At 31.5% G+C, this 15,263-nt stretch overlaps 1 protein-coding gene across 1 annotated transcript; it reads right to left on the minus strand.

Moving 5' to 3' along the window:
• Positions 1-1,911: 1,911 nt before the first annotated feature.
• LOC134264249 (uncharacterized) lies at positions 1,912-7,869 on the minus strand. The gene is made up of 6 exons (XM_062746544.1): positions 6,698-7,869; positions 6,556-6,577; positions 6,232-6,456; positions 5,102-5,349; positions 4,252-4,324; positions 1,912-2,494 (listed from the first exon to the last, which is right to left on the minus strand). The coding sequence occupies exons 1-5, from the start codon at positions 7,739-7,741 to the stop codon at positions 4,256-4,258; spliced, it is 1,608 nt and encodes a 535-aa protein (XP_062602528.1). The 5' UTR covers positions 7,742-7,869; the 3' UTR covers positions 1,912-2,494; positions 4,252-4,255.
• Between the last annotated feature and the right edge of the window lie 7,394 nt (positions 7,870-15,263).

The raw sequence follows: 15,263 nt of genomic DNA on the forward strand, positions 1-15,263 counted from the left end.
AAACAAGGTATAGCGGTCAGTGAAAAAGACAATAGGTGTCATGACTGTGTACCCCGAGTTAATTACTGGTAAACATCAATGGCTTTGATGTTCTTTCAGAACCGTGTTAGGGTTTTGAAAATCGATTTTTTAAATCAAATCAATGTTTCAAAAATCTAATTGACAGATTAATATTGTTCATAATGAGACGATTATTTTGATATCCATCATGGACTTAAAGAAATAAAAAGTCGTTTTAATATGATATTAAAATTAGCATATTTCAGCAAATAAATAAAATAAAGTTAATAAATCAAATTTTGGGGATATAAATGAGTGATAAATAAAAAAAAAAATTAACAAATAAATGGATAAATTTATATAATTCTCATTATTTATTTATTTATCTATTTTATTTATCCATTCAATCTTAATTCAGTCTATTTGTAGAATTTTTCCCATAAGAAAATAAATGAATAAAATAGATTAAAAGTTTATTTAATGATTTTAATTTATTTCTTGGACATTTATTTTATTAATGCATTTACATATCATTCCTTTCAATTATTTTTATTCATTTAAATTCTTTGGAAAAAAAATCCCATATATAGATTTGACGATGTATTCCTAAATGTTTAAATCTAGTTCTTTTACAAAGACAGTTATTACGCTCAAAGATGTTTCAAAGAAGATAAAATGAAAAAGTTTATAAATATATATATAAAAGGTTCATAAAGTACAATGTATATGCCGTCTAGCATCACAAGATGCAATAATTTTGTAATCTATTTCTTCTTTAGAATCGATGCAATTCTCCCCCCGAAATGCTACCAAACTAAAAAAAATCACATTGATACAAGTAATAGAAACTAAATTACAGGGGATTTAGTTAAGGCATTTAAAAATGTGGTAATTTTTAACTAAGTCTGTATTTAAAATAAAATACTTTAAAGTTTTCAAAACTATATCATTTTTCACTCTTAAATGCAACAAAAATATATTTTAAAGTCCTTTTCTTGGCCAAAATAAATGTCAGGGGACGACAGGGAGTAGACAGGGAGAGCAGGGACAACGACAGGGACTGGACAGGGAGATCAGAGAATGTCAGGGGACGACAGGGAGTAGACAGGGAAGGCAGGGACAACGACAGGGGACGACAGGGACTGGACAGGGAGAGCAGGGACAACGACAGGGGATCATAGGAGAAAGTCAGGGAGAGACAGGAAAATGTCAGGGACTGACAGGGGGACAACAGGGGATTTTTTGGAATCTAAGGGGATATTTAATTCAGTAGTGTATTTTCAGTTTCAATTCTAAGCTGATAAAAAAAGCAAAATATTTTTTTCAATGGGTCCGCCAAGCTGACTTTTCTCTTGTCTAGCTTGATTTTGTCTTCTTGTGACAGATATTGCAACTGGTTAAGTCGTGAAACATTCGAGACGATGGACGACAAAGTCGATTTAATCCCTCTCAAGTTAACCAAACAAATATCTAAAAAAAAAAAGTTCTAGATGAAATTTCCGAAAGAAAAAATAATGGCATTGGTACAACTACAGACTAGCTGAATTTTAAAAACCTATATTAAACCTTCTACTAACAGTTATATAAAGATTGATTTCAAGAAGAAAAAATAGTACACAATTCCACACGACGACTGGGAGCGGAATTGCATAATATAAGCCCATTGTTTTTTTTCCTTCTCCTTTAATTAACTTGAAAAATATCAATTTTCTTAATTAGTTCTTTACTTCTTCAAACATTTCTTTCCATACCTTTTGCATTGTTAAATAGCATAATATGTACTAAAATAAAAATTCCTCCGTTTCTATTGTCATAAAAAAATAAAAATCGAATTTGCAAATTTTATTGAATTTATCAGCAAAAAAAAAGTTTAAAAAATGATTTTTTTTTATTTAATGTATAGTTCTGGATTAAAATTAAAATAACACAAAATATTGCATGCTGAAAAAATACCTGAAATATATCGAATAAAGCACAATTACTAGAGTGTGAAAACTTAGGTTGTTGCACTTTTTCTTCATATCAGCTATATTTGATCAATATACATTAAATTGACATTTTAGCATGTTTATGACTTTGAACATATATAAGTTGGGTTTGTTGTTAGTATGTTCTTAGTGACAAATATGCACATTTCACAGGTACATTTACATTGTATTAGCTCAACTTACTTGAATCTTTTGGGCATTAATATATTTACACATCATATATTTTTTTTAAATGCTCAAATTCTATTTCCAATTGACATCATTTTTTTTAAAGTTCGATTTCCATGATAATTCACATCATTTATCAAAAGCATACATGTATCGTACATTTAAATAGCATTGTTTTCCTATCTGATGATTAATAATCAACAGACTTACATCGTGAAAGATCACTTTAATTGTACACACAAGTTCTTTTTGACGTCAGTCATTTCTTCAGCCTTGGTAACCAGGTCTTGTTTTCCTTGCAAGATGACTGTTTTCATAGATTCTGCCATCCATGTGACCTTGAATTATCAAAGTTGAACCGAGTAAGCCTTCACAACATTTCTTATAGCATTGTATTTTGTATTTATTTAAGTTTGACATTAAAAAAACTAATTATTGCGATAAAAGAGGGTTGTCCGTAAGTTCGTGGACAACGTTGATAATTACTGACAAATATTAATAAAATATATGACACTATTATTTTCATTAATCTGAGTCTTTACTTTATAAATATGCATTTTCTTTTAATAAAAACACAGCAAAAATAGTTATATTTTTATCAGATAAAAGGAAAAACACATGCTCGTACCCGGTGCATTAAAACAAAAATCCTTTACTTTACCCGAAGTCAGAATAAATTTTACACAGTCTAACTCAATAATTTCCTATGTCTCTTAACCAGTCATAAAAAATCTGACAAACTGATCTAAGTTTATACGTTAAATAATATCTATAACTTTCTGTCTCGGATCATGAAAATCATTAAACCTCTGTCCTCGTAAAAAACTACGTTAATGTACGAAAGACCGGAAAAGTCGCAATACGAAATTTAATTTTACAGCACTACATTCTCGGATTGATGGTCTTCCTTTATGCATCTCATTTTGTAAACATTCGATTCCGTCTGAAAATATATGCCACTAACAATCTTAAAATCTGACTTCCTTTCCTTTATTTCCCCAAATATTTATTGAATTTATGAATCTTTAAATGAATGGTGATTTTCTGATGTCTACGTAAACCATTATAAAATGTTCTCTGTTCCACCTTTTTCAAACTATACCGAGCATGTCCTACTACATTCTAACCTCAAATTCTCAACCATTTTGAAATTTGAATTTTGAAGTTTAGATCTTATAACTTTTGGCAAACTCAAAAATCAACAAAATTTCCGTGGAATTTTACATAATATAATTCAATTTTGCTTGTATTCTAGACGCTTATTGGTTTATTTCCAAAAAGGAAAGCAAAATATTTCTTAATAACCTGGTTTGGTATGGGGGCACATCCCCTTGACAACCAGCTGAATCATTTTTATCCATGCAACCCCTCATTTCCAGTTATTGGGATTTATGGAAAATTCCAGATTTAATAAATGTACCTTTAACTTTAAACGGTAGCTCGATCTTACGTCATGTAAACAAACATCATGGTTGTTAGATCCGGGAATCAGTTATTATCTCCCTTGTTAACCATCATTTCCGTTACTAGGGATGTATTATTGAGCGGCAAATTTGAACTCATAAAAAGCAGCATAATTTTATACCCACACTTGTTTAATTATTTAAAATTAAATTATAAGGACTCACTCTAATTTTTGGCCAAATTGAAATTCGATAATAAACTGGTTTGGGTCAGTTTACGCTTCGCGGATTATAAAGCATAAACTGGCCCAAAACAGGTTATAATCGAATAATTTGGCCAGGAACCTTATAAATCACATTGAATAAAATATATGAAATTCATGTAGTAAAAAAATTAATCTTGAATGGAAATTTGCGGTGCTCCGGATAAAGCCATCTTAAGACTTATCATGAAGGAATGATTGTTATTATAGATTTGAAATTGAAAATTTTTACATTGAATAACATTTTACATGAATAATGTTACATTTTGTAATTCAAGTATCAATGATACAGCTTCATAAAGAATGTATCTTGTACACGAACTTTTCGGACAACCCTCGTGAATATACTTTTCATAGAATTGTTTAATACCCAAAAAATATCGAATTAGAACTTTTTGATTTTTTTTAATAATTGTGTTGATTACTCACTTTGCTATGTTCTTCCTTCCAACACATTCATCATTTTTTGTTTCAGAACTCCGTTGCTCAACCCCAGAATCGCCTAGGTACATAGATAGTTAAATTCAATAAAATCTAATCATTTTAAGAATCCATGCTATTTTACCGCCAACTTTGTCATATATGTACTGTAACTTACGGAACCTAATTAAAAAGATCCAAAACTAAATGAATAAAGACCTGATCAAGATAAGAAATAAAACAACTATATTATCAGACATGCTGGAGAAAATCGGAATTGTGACAAAAGGGAACCAAACATCTGACTAAAGGTGAAAGACATAATTTGAATGATAGAGACTCTGTAACAATCTAGAATGATGTGTGAGGAAATCGAATGACTGTAAGAAATCTTTAAAGTATTCATTGAAGGGTGAGTTACTTCCTTAACAAACATATTCACAGTTTCTGATCTTGGGCAATCACATATAGGCGGTAAAAAATAAAAAAATAATTGACGAAAAACATTATGCTACTGCAAGAATTATTAATTTCAATTGATAAAGAATTACTAAGTAATGGGTAAGCATTTTGTGCCAGACTGTGTGAAATGTGTAGTGAAAGCTTTTTTGAGAAACACATAACGCTACGTCCCTGATGTGAAAAATTAAAGTTGTTTTCAGCGATTGCAAAAAATGCTGATGAAATATGATGTAGCAGAAACCTTATGAAACAAAGGAATTTACATATGGTGTGCTCATGGTAAATTTCATGAATATAGTATAGCAAAGATTGACATGAAATTCACGAACAACGCATGAGAACCTTGGAAACCATGAATGAACCACAGATTATAATGGTTTATCTTAAATGATAATACCTGCATGAGATCTCTTGCTTTCTTCTCTAGTTCCTTCTTTTCTAATTTACTTGTTGCTTCCGTTGCATGCCCAATTTCATTTCTGTAAATCCGGATCCTTTCTACGTCATCTGTCAATCTTGTATCGGATGTTTCCGGAGTCTTTCCCCAACCTTTAGTCGGGGCCTGTATACTTGGATTACGATTACGTAACATCGTGTACATCATCGTCACATCAAACATTTCTGAGGAAGGATTGGACTTATTAGCTACAACAGAATGTAGACTATTTGTATAAGGACCTAAAAAATATTAATTTCTAATTTTCTAAACAGAGGAAAGCGTATACGAATAGCCCTATCAAAAGATTTTTTTTGATATATATCAAATTTCAAAAAAGCCGCCTCTACTATACTGTAACTAGAAAGATGCAACGTTGAATATTTTTTTGTGAAATTGAAAGCGAAATATGAAATCAAATGGTCTAAATATTTGCAAAAAAAGAATTCTTAGATAAATAACTTTTAAATCTCACACTTTTACAGAGTTCTTAATTAAGTTGAAAAGAAATACTTTTTATTCTGCTTCGTTCCTGAAGGATATTGTTCTGTATCTGAATATTGTTTATATACAGAATTTTTTCATCAGGAATGTAGGATTGTTTAATTTGAAAGGGGGTGCAAACAAGGGAAACAACTTACCCAAAGATAACATTTAAAATGCAGAAACATGAAAACTGTCTCCAAACTAGTTAATTCCTTTTTGTACAAGAAGAGGGATGTTATAAATATTTCTTTCCTAATAAATTAACAGCAACAAAAAAGCGTGCAATCGGCATTCATGAAACATTTTTAATTGTGAAATGTTACATTTCAAGGGAAAAGATGTCGGGGATACCCCCCTCGTCCTCGGATGCTACGTGTCTGGATTTTATGTTCAACAATGTTTCTACCAAATACACGTGTACATTTCTAGTTTAAAAATTTGCCGAAGGATGTTTCCTGCTAATTCTACTCAAAAATGAATAGGATCTGCATATAAAACATGTAAAATCAATCCATAAATTTTATACATATGTAATTATAGACATCACCTATGTCATGAAATTTGAATGACTCCATGAAACAGTCTACAAATAAGATAATATCTACCTGGAAAAAGTTTAGCACATTGTTCGTCATTCAGATGAAGTGCTTTCTTCACTTTTCCTTGTCTGGAGGACATGCTGATAAGGTCCTTTACAGGGAATTCCTTATCAAAGTAGATCTGAAGGGCATCTCGTCCAACCTTTGTCAGCTTTTTAAATGTCTTGAAATTGAATTTTCGCAGTCCCTCTTCATATGAAACAATAAAGCTGTCTTGCTGTGATACAGACTCTGTTATTAAAATAATATACAATGTACTCTTTAGTTTTTATGTATTTATGTACTAAAGTGTATATATCATTTTGATAAATTAAAGAAAGGGAAACAAACCTGGATTCGTAGTTTTACAGTCCTGTAACATGTAAAAATAGAACGTAAATTTTATCTGATAGTATTATCATTTTGCTTATTATAAGCAGTGACTAGATAAAAGATAAGAAGACGATATATGTTACAATTAAAAAGTATTCACCTTCTTCCAATAGCCCAGTATATCTGATTCGCATAGATCATGATGATGTAACAACGCATGTCTAGGACAAACCATTTGACCCTTCCTGTAAATTTCTGTCTCTTCAACAAAACACCCATCGTATTCTCTAAACACTTCGTTCATTGAACACTGGTATCCTGTAATGTACATTATTTCTTTGTGAAAAGTTCCTGTGAGTTCTTTCAGTAATCTTTCTATGGTATCACGTACCTCCAGTGTAACTGTCTTCTCTAGAATTGAATTACCGGGTTTAAAAACCTGGATCTGTATCGAAGAATGGTTCACAGCAAGAGCAACTTTGTGATCCTTGTAAGCGAAGCAAGCAACACTTTTAAACAGACGTAATCCTTGGTCGTTAAGAAATCCCCATTTCCCATCTGTTCTTGTTATACAGGCAACAACCAATCGACAGAAAATGAAATATGGAAGAAACTGAAATCTAAGAACAAGGACCGATGTTTTATTTCTCCACTTTTTAAAACTTTCCTCATGGGCAGAATCAAAAGTACATTTGTTCATGCATGGTATGTAGTGTTGGTGGTCTCCAACAACAAGCAGACCAAGACGCTGCATGTATTGAAGGATCGTGGATTTAAATGTCCCAACGCTGAATCCTTTTGACGACCATATCCTTTCCAAAAGCAAATCCGAGATATATCCATTTTGGTAAAAATTTTCCCATTCAGCAATGCTGTCCACAACATCCATGACGTGGTTTGTATCTGTGATAATATGTTTGAATGCATCGACAAACCATTGTATGTCAATAATAACCGTTTCCGAAAGGACATCTTCCTTAAAATTCAAAATTACTCCGATTTCATGGAAGAGTTTTAAGATATCTGGAAATTGTTCACATTTTTCTTTGATAAAACCAAAACATTTCTTCTGAAAGTCAGCCTTCGAAATTATTCGGCGGTTTTGTTGTCTAAGATACCTAAGAGTAGTTTCACCCAATGCCCAGTCAGCTGGTATAGTTTCCTTCCATCGATCCTCTTTTGCAATCGAAGCCATGCAAATCATCAGGTCAGAAAGATCATCTAAGGAAGGGCAATTTTTGCCTACAAGGAAGCATCTTTTTCTGTCCAAGTGTTTCTTGAGGATTTTATCAAACCGTAGATGCTTTAAAATGGTATTGTAGAAAGTATCTGTGGTCTAATCATAGGAAATTAAAAAAAAAATTAAAATATTAATTTATTTCTAATTTTCTGATTTTCTGATTCCTTCAAAATGTGTTTGAATTATTGATATGCTTTTGCTCTGTTTAAAATGTTTTATTAAATTATCGCTAAACTGATGGAAATTGATATGCCTATGAAACTAAGTAACCTTATTAAAAAGGCCACGAAACATCAATTTCTTTTCATGATTTTTTTTTTAATATGTTACATAACGTTAAAACTGAATGCCTAAAAATTTTTAAAAAATAGGAAGAAAATATTTTCTTTATATGGCATTTACAGCGACCGTTAATCCGGATTTTGGTCGCAAGTCAATTTACCGGATATGTGTAAGTGGAGCCGGTAAAACGGATGTTTTCGACCGTTAAATCAGCATTGACGGTTGCAAATCACCCGGAAATAAACATCCGGATATCTGCAGCCTCTGGATTTAATGCAATCAATGGATTACGTTTGTTGTTTACAGCTTATTTTATTGATCTTTTTCAGACTTTTAATTTAAATACGTATAGCATTGTGTTTTTGTGTCGCTCTATTATGACGTCACAATGAAAAGCTTTCATCCTGTAATATGGACTTCTTCAGACATCAGTACACTAGCCAATCAAAACGTGTTTTACAAAACAATTGCATTAGAATATTTTATTTATATGCTGATTTCAAAAAGATTACATCTACTTTATAACTTCTATAAATTTTATTCTGTATCAGTGATTAGATGTGTGTTAAAATATTCAATGTATAACTAAAAAAAATTTTGCACCTTATAAAAAATGATCCGATATTTTTAATCAATTCATTTTGAAGACGTAATCAAATAAACATGCTCCACCAATGGAAATTACAACATTTTGATTATGTCCAATCGCACCTTAAAAATTTTTATTGATGTCTAAGAGATGATTCAAAATTTAAAATGAGAATTAACTGGGCTGGGGAGTTTGTTTTTAACATATACTGCAAAAAGTAATTTGAATTTCAAACAAATCTCTTGGGAAAAAGGTGCATAAACATTTAATAATTAGATTCTGATGAAATTATTTTCAAGAGAAATTTTAAGATACTTGTATCAAAAAAAAAATTCTTCTTTTCATAAAGGGCCGATAACTCTTCAAAAACTTTTAACGTGTAAAATGAGTTTAATTTCATGTTGTCCAGTCATAAAAAAAGATTTGGTTAATTTCACTCTTTATTTATTACATTATAGCAGTGCATTTTAACTGATTTAAAATTACTGTAGAAGTACTTTTTTCTGCGTGGTATTAAATTACGTTATGTACGTGGTTTAAGCGTACTTACATAAATGCAAGGCATATAGTGCCAGTCTAAGATTTCCGCGTAATTTTCAACCCGCGGATCAAACGCAAATTTAGATTCCGCGGAATTATGACCCCGTGGAAAAAAGTAAACGTCTACCGTATTTTAAATCATTGAAATTTATGGCATTATATATTGAAAAATCCATTCAATTTAAATTGTGTATACCTGTCCCCTAGATTTATGAAGATTGTGGCAATAAGTATTACAGGTGCAGCTTCAGCACAATACATATCTTTTCATCCAGAACAAGAGATATTCTGTTAAAAAAGCATATTTGTTAAAACTGAAATGCAAAAAAAAAATTTTTTTCCGTGAATTGGTGGAAATGCAATATCGTATTTTATTATATAAATGTGTATCACCCAATTTTACTGTGTGAATTACCCTATCACGTGACGTCGTGATCCGATTTTCCGGATCACCAACATGGGGTTTGTGTATCCATATCACCACTCTCTGAAACTGATTATAGTACGCAGAAAAATGATGTTATTTTTCTTGCGCGTGAAAAAGTCCTTGTTATTATGCTTTGTAATTTAGAGATAAATGTTTGCAATTGTGATCTTAAAAAATTCTTTTCCTATATTTTGCTAGTTATGAGGGGGTCTATAATAAATTTATCATTATGAACAGCATAAATTCTTTGAAAATGTTCTCCTCTGCTTTTTGACAGGCGCGGATTTCATCAGATCAAACTCGACGCTTCGCATCTCGTTAAAAATGAAAATGATCCGCGCCTGTCAACTCGACGTGATACGACCCTTCAAGATCAAGTTACTGTTATAATAATATATATATGTGTGTCAAAATTTTCATATTTCGTAAATGTTAAACCTAAAATAATTTCATGTTACCCGTCAAATAGGTGTTCTGTTACGTAATATAAGAATTAATGAAAATCTTATTGTCTTTGAAGATATTTTCGCGGGGTCGTTCATGCTTTTTCATTGAAAACTTGCATATTTTACCAAGGCAGTTTTAGTGAAACACGTATGTCAACCCTCCCAATAATAATGAGAAGAAATCAATTAAGAATCACTTGAGCATACACAAACCAGAACATTACATGTACCTACATATGCTAGAATTTGTACACCAAATTTTTTTTCAGTATGTTCAAACTCTGTGAAAAAAATGGATAAACTACACTTAACCGTAAGTTTTATATTGTTTCAAGTGGCATTTGATTGACAACAACAAAGCGATATTCACTTAGTTATAAATATAAAATCTTTGATTTTCTGTAATTTTGATGTTTTTGCAATAGATTTTTTTACACAAGACAAGTTCGATAGGGAAAAAACATGATGATTTCAATGAAAATGATATTCTTTTTATACCATGTTTTAATCACGTTCAAATTTTTACACTGGAATCAGAATTTATTTCACGAAGTTTATCGTTCCTACGAAAAATTATATTGTGACTTCACAGCAGTGTGATATGCAAAAAAAATCTAATGAGTGAAATCCATCGAATATAGGGATAAACACGAAATGACTTGAAAGATATTTGAAATACCTCCATAGGTCCAATCAGCAAACATTGATTCTTTCTGGTCACAAAGCTTTCGGTCAATCCTTTCATTAAACGACTTTGAAATATCTAGCACCAGTAGATAGAAAGCCCTTCTGCTGAGATAGACCTGATGACAGGCGTAGTAGGCACACTGTCCTCCAAAATCCATGACACTCAACAGTGACTTCCCTTCTTTATTTGAATTGTCTGTAAAAGCTAATGGTAGGAAAACATAGTTAAACATTTGGAGATTTAAAAAACGATTATTACTTCAATTATGACTTCAAATTAAATATAGTTTTAAAGACTAAACTAAAATTATTCAATTTCATGTCAGAGCAACATAGACAATTTTAAAATACTGATTGGCGTAAATTTCAATGATCGAATGCTGTTTTTTTCGCTGGTCAACGGCATGAAATCTTGATGCAATTAAATTATTTTCAAGATTTCATCAGGAACGCAGCACTTTTCAGATTCCTTAAATTTTTAATACTTCTATAGTTGAATTGTAAAAACTTACTATGATCTATTGAATGAATGTCCTTGCATTAGATCGATAGATTAAGAAACACACATTATACACCGATCTACATGTATTTGCATACAAAAATACGGCAGTATCAATTAAATACGTAATATTTCGAAAATATATTAATTAAATCGTAAAGAAGACATTGAATCCAAGTTAATGGCTATTGGAATATCTGTCTATATTTTTTTTTTATTTTTTTTCGTTGGGAAAATATCACTTGATGTACCTCTAATACATACAAACTGCGTCACATTTTACGAATTGAGGTCACATTGATCCATGAAATGCAATAAGTGACTTGTTTATAACTTGTTATGTGGGATTTAACTAACCACAAAATGGCATGCTGTAGTAGGTTTTGATGAAGTTTGAGTTTCCTACAGGTTAAATTAGCAATTTGCCTCATTTTGTGTTATTTTTAAGAATTTTTGCATGACGTAGATTTTCTATGATGTCAAAGTTAAGTTTCCCGTATAAATTCGGCTCTGCCTCTTTTCTTGTAACCTTAACTGTGCTGTGTACATGCTTCACATGTAGATGCGGCACTTTTCAGATGAATTTTAATACTTCTATATAAATTATTGTATCATTTGTGACAAGCTTGTGGCAGATAATTTTGTATAACAGGAATTACAATAACCTTGTTTCATAAAAAGCATTTTGTAAAGACTATGACTATTTTAATAACCTTATTATTTAAGAAAAACTAGACCTTTTATTTTAAAGTTTATTTTTCCACAGAAATTTAATCTACTTGATCAATACACAGAGTTTATGGCGGGTATGCTCTGTCGTATTGGAATGCTTTGTCCTCATAGGACTGAACTTTCCCAGTTGAACGGTGAAAGCACACTGAGCAGTGAGAGTGAACGATGTGTGAACGCTTTAAATATACAATTTTAGAGCGGTTAGAAAATTTGAAAGGTGCGCGAATAGAGAATGCAGATGGAACGCAAACATAAGCACAAAGTAATCAACGAGCGGTGAACGTCAGACGAACTTAATTAATTGGAATATTTCTGATCTTTCTTACAATAATAATTAAATAACAAGAGGCCCACGGGCCTTATAGGTCACCTGAGTATCATGTAACAACTTTCCAGCGATTGTATTTGGTTCGTGTTTTAATCCAAAAGCCATGAAATTCACAAATTTTGAAAAGAGGCACCATTGCTTATCAAAGGGCAGATTTCAAAGCATTAATTTATTTTTAGTCAAAGTACCCCCCTGGTACCCCTGACCCAGCAGCCCTGAAATTATCTATTTTGAAAGAGGTCCCTTTCTTCATTATAGGGCCAGCATTTTTTTATGTTTAGGTTTAGTTATGAACATGAGAATAAAAAAGTCCCGAAGGAGAAGGAAATAAATTTTTTTTTTTGATAAATCAATTATTAACATTTGTATATTCTTTTTTATGCTATCCTAATAGGCTCCTTACCACTGGACACATTATGCTTACAAAAAGGAAAATAGAACATTTAATTGCTTATTTCATCATCTGCCAGTTTGGAACAGTTATATAAATTTTTTGATGTTGATCAAAAAATATTTTTAAAAATCAATTCTTTAAAGTCTTTCAATAAATCTTCATTTTTTTAATATGTGTTATGCGAATGTGTAGACATTGTTCTAAAATTTACTGGATGCCTAAAGTTATAATTCCTATCATAAAACAGACAGGGAGTATTGGGGAGTATTGTGAAAAATTTTTGAATTAAGTGTAAAATAATTTTTTTTGGCTGATACAAATGATACTACATGCCTGTATATATTTATATATTCTTGCCTTTTAATAGTTGAATTTTTTTTATTTCTTCAGGTTATTGTTTATTTCTTCCTCAAATTAACTTCACTTCTCCCATAGATAAGTTTTATTCATTACATCTGATGCATAAGCAACCCTTTTCTGAAGAATGATGCTTAGACTGTAAGCTATAACAGAGACCTTAACAATGTCCCTGGCAATATGCAATAGCTACCATGGGCAGTTAAAAACCTGGGGAGGAAAATAATTTAATTACTTTTGAAACGAATACATCATTATCTCACCAGCATGTCATTGTGCAACAAAGTCGTCAGCATTTTATTTGTCCTTTGAACGGATGAAACGTTTTGAACGGCGCTCTTATCGATGACTATTACACTAAACCAAGCTATAATCATTATCTTCTCAGATCTAGCTTTATTTACCCGCCGTTTCCTTGAGCGGAGGGTTTGTAAAACTCAAAATAAAATAAATCCTGGCCTTACATATGTAATTAGATCATTATCATATCAACCAGGGGCAAAGGATAAGATGTTCAAAGAATTCATGCATTTCACTTTATAATCATTAGAGCCCCACCCTAAAATAAGAACCCCTGCCCTGGGGCCATAAAATTCACAATTTTGGTAGAGGCACTCTTGCTTATTATAACTATGTACTTAGTTTGTTTATTTAATACCCAGGAGCAAAGAAGAAGATTTTCAAAGAATTCATGTATTTTCACTATATAATCAATAGAGCCCCGCCCTAACACCAGAGGCCCTGACCCTGGGGCCATAAAATTCACAATTTTGGTAGAGGCACTCTTGCGAATCATAACTATGTACTTAGTTGGTTTATTTAATACCCAGGAGTAGCAGGGGTTAAAAAATACGGTGGTCCGAGGTCCGGGACCTAAAGTTTATGGGGGCGGACTAGCTAATTGTTACCCTCTAATAGTCCGTCGGACTAGTAGTTTTGAGAAGAAAAAAATTTAATCCCATGATTTTTTGGGCCGATTTCGGGCCGAAATTCGACACTAGTTCCAATGGAAAATATGTCTGTGTTTTCCGTTATTGTAATGAAAGTCATCCCAAAGAAAAACGTACGAAATATGTGCTCAAATTCAGTTTGTTTATTACATGTTTTAAAGTATTGTTCAAGCAGGTTTTGTGGTTGTTCAGCCATGTTGGATTTTTTCTTCATTAGTTAATTCATACCGCTATTGTTCTTGATGCAAGTAATTAGATAATTCATACCAAGAATAGTCTTGATTTGTGATAACAATTGTTTGTTTTAAAGTAATACAAAAACAAAAACAAAGCATTTTGACAATGCTGTTTTAATGACTGGGTTTCTGGGAGACTCCCTAATTAATTTAGCCAATTGAAGCTGAAATTCCCAATTCTTATTGCCCAATCCCCCAGTCCCAAAGTACTTAAACAAAAAAACCCACTGTAATCAAATTAATTAAAAATTAATTAAAACTTATCATGTTTTTCTTTAAACTTTGGACTAGTAATGAGTTTACTCAGGTGACCTAAAAAATCAAAGAATAAATCAATAAATAAAAGAATAAATTATATATATACATAATAACGAAAGTTGTCACATATTTTGAAATCGCCTGTGCAGACTTAGAGTGGCAAACACATTTATCCGTAAAAATGGGAAATATTTCATATTAGAGATGTTTCTGAATATGAATCGAATCCGAATCTGAAAATGAATATGAAACGAATCTGAATCGGAGGGATTCCGATCCCGATTTGAAAATAGATATAACTTTAAATTATACACTGAGAGTATGATTACTGATGTTTTGTCTTTGATATATCAATAAATACTTGTAACCTGTATAAAACATTAATGTATGTGTACACAATTAACAAATATCCTGCATTAAATAAGTCTGATTTTATTTTTTTTACTACATGAATGTTACAAATTAAGTGAAAATAAGGGTCTATCAAGTTTGCTAGATTAATTTTTTTTTCTCGTGGCCTAGGGAGTGTGTTTGAAATATCCACGGCGAGCCAGGGATCTTGCAAGGGGGTTGATGAGGGAGGGGTATATCAATAAACTCCCATTGGCATGTTTCGTGGAGTTATAATTCTCCTCACAAAGAACTATATGCGGTATATTGCATATATTTGCCCCCATAAAAGTCAAATTTTGAAATTTCCTGAAATGTGCTGAATTCAATAAATTGTATGAGAAATATAAATTAACAAAAAATATGATAGT

This window comes from Saccostrea cucullata, unplaced genomic scaffold (genome assembly GCF_032062105.1).
Source record: "Saccostrea cucullata isolate Sc308-1 unplaced genomic scaffold, CSIRO_AGI_Scuc_v1 ctg11117, whole genome shotgun sequence".
NCBI classification, from domain to species: Eukaryota; Metazoa; Mollusca; class Bivalvia; order Ostreida; family Ostreidae; genus Saccostrea; species Saccostrea cuccullata.

What these genes read in the sequence shown, in the direction of transcription:
- LOC134264249 (XM_062746544.1), bottom strand. Translation starts at nt 7,741, where the DNA reads ATGATTTGCATGGCTTCGATTGCAAAAGAGGATCGATGGAAGGAAACT. An exon ending in ATGTGCTAAACTTTTTCCAG is followed by an intron (nt 5,350 to 6,231) that starts GTAGATATTATC and finishes ATTCTGTTGTAG; the next exon opens with CTAATAAGTCCAATCCTTCC. An exon ending in AAGCAAGAGATCTCATGCAG is followed by an intron (nt 4,325 to 5,101) that starts GTATTATCATTT and finishes CTATGTACCTAG; the next exon opens with GCGATTCTGGGGTTGAGCAA.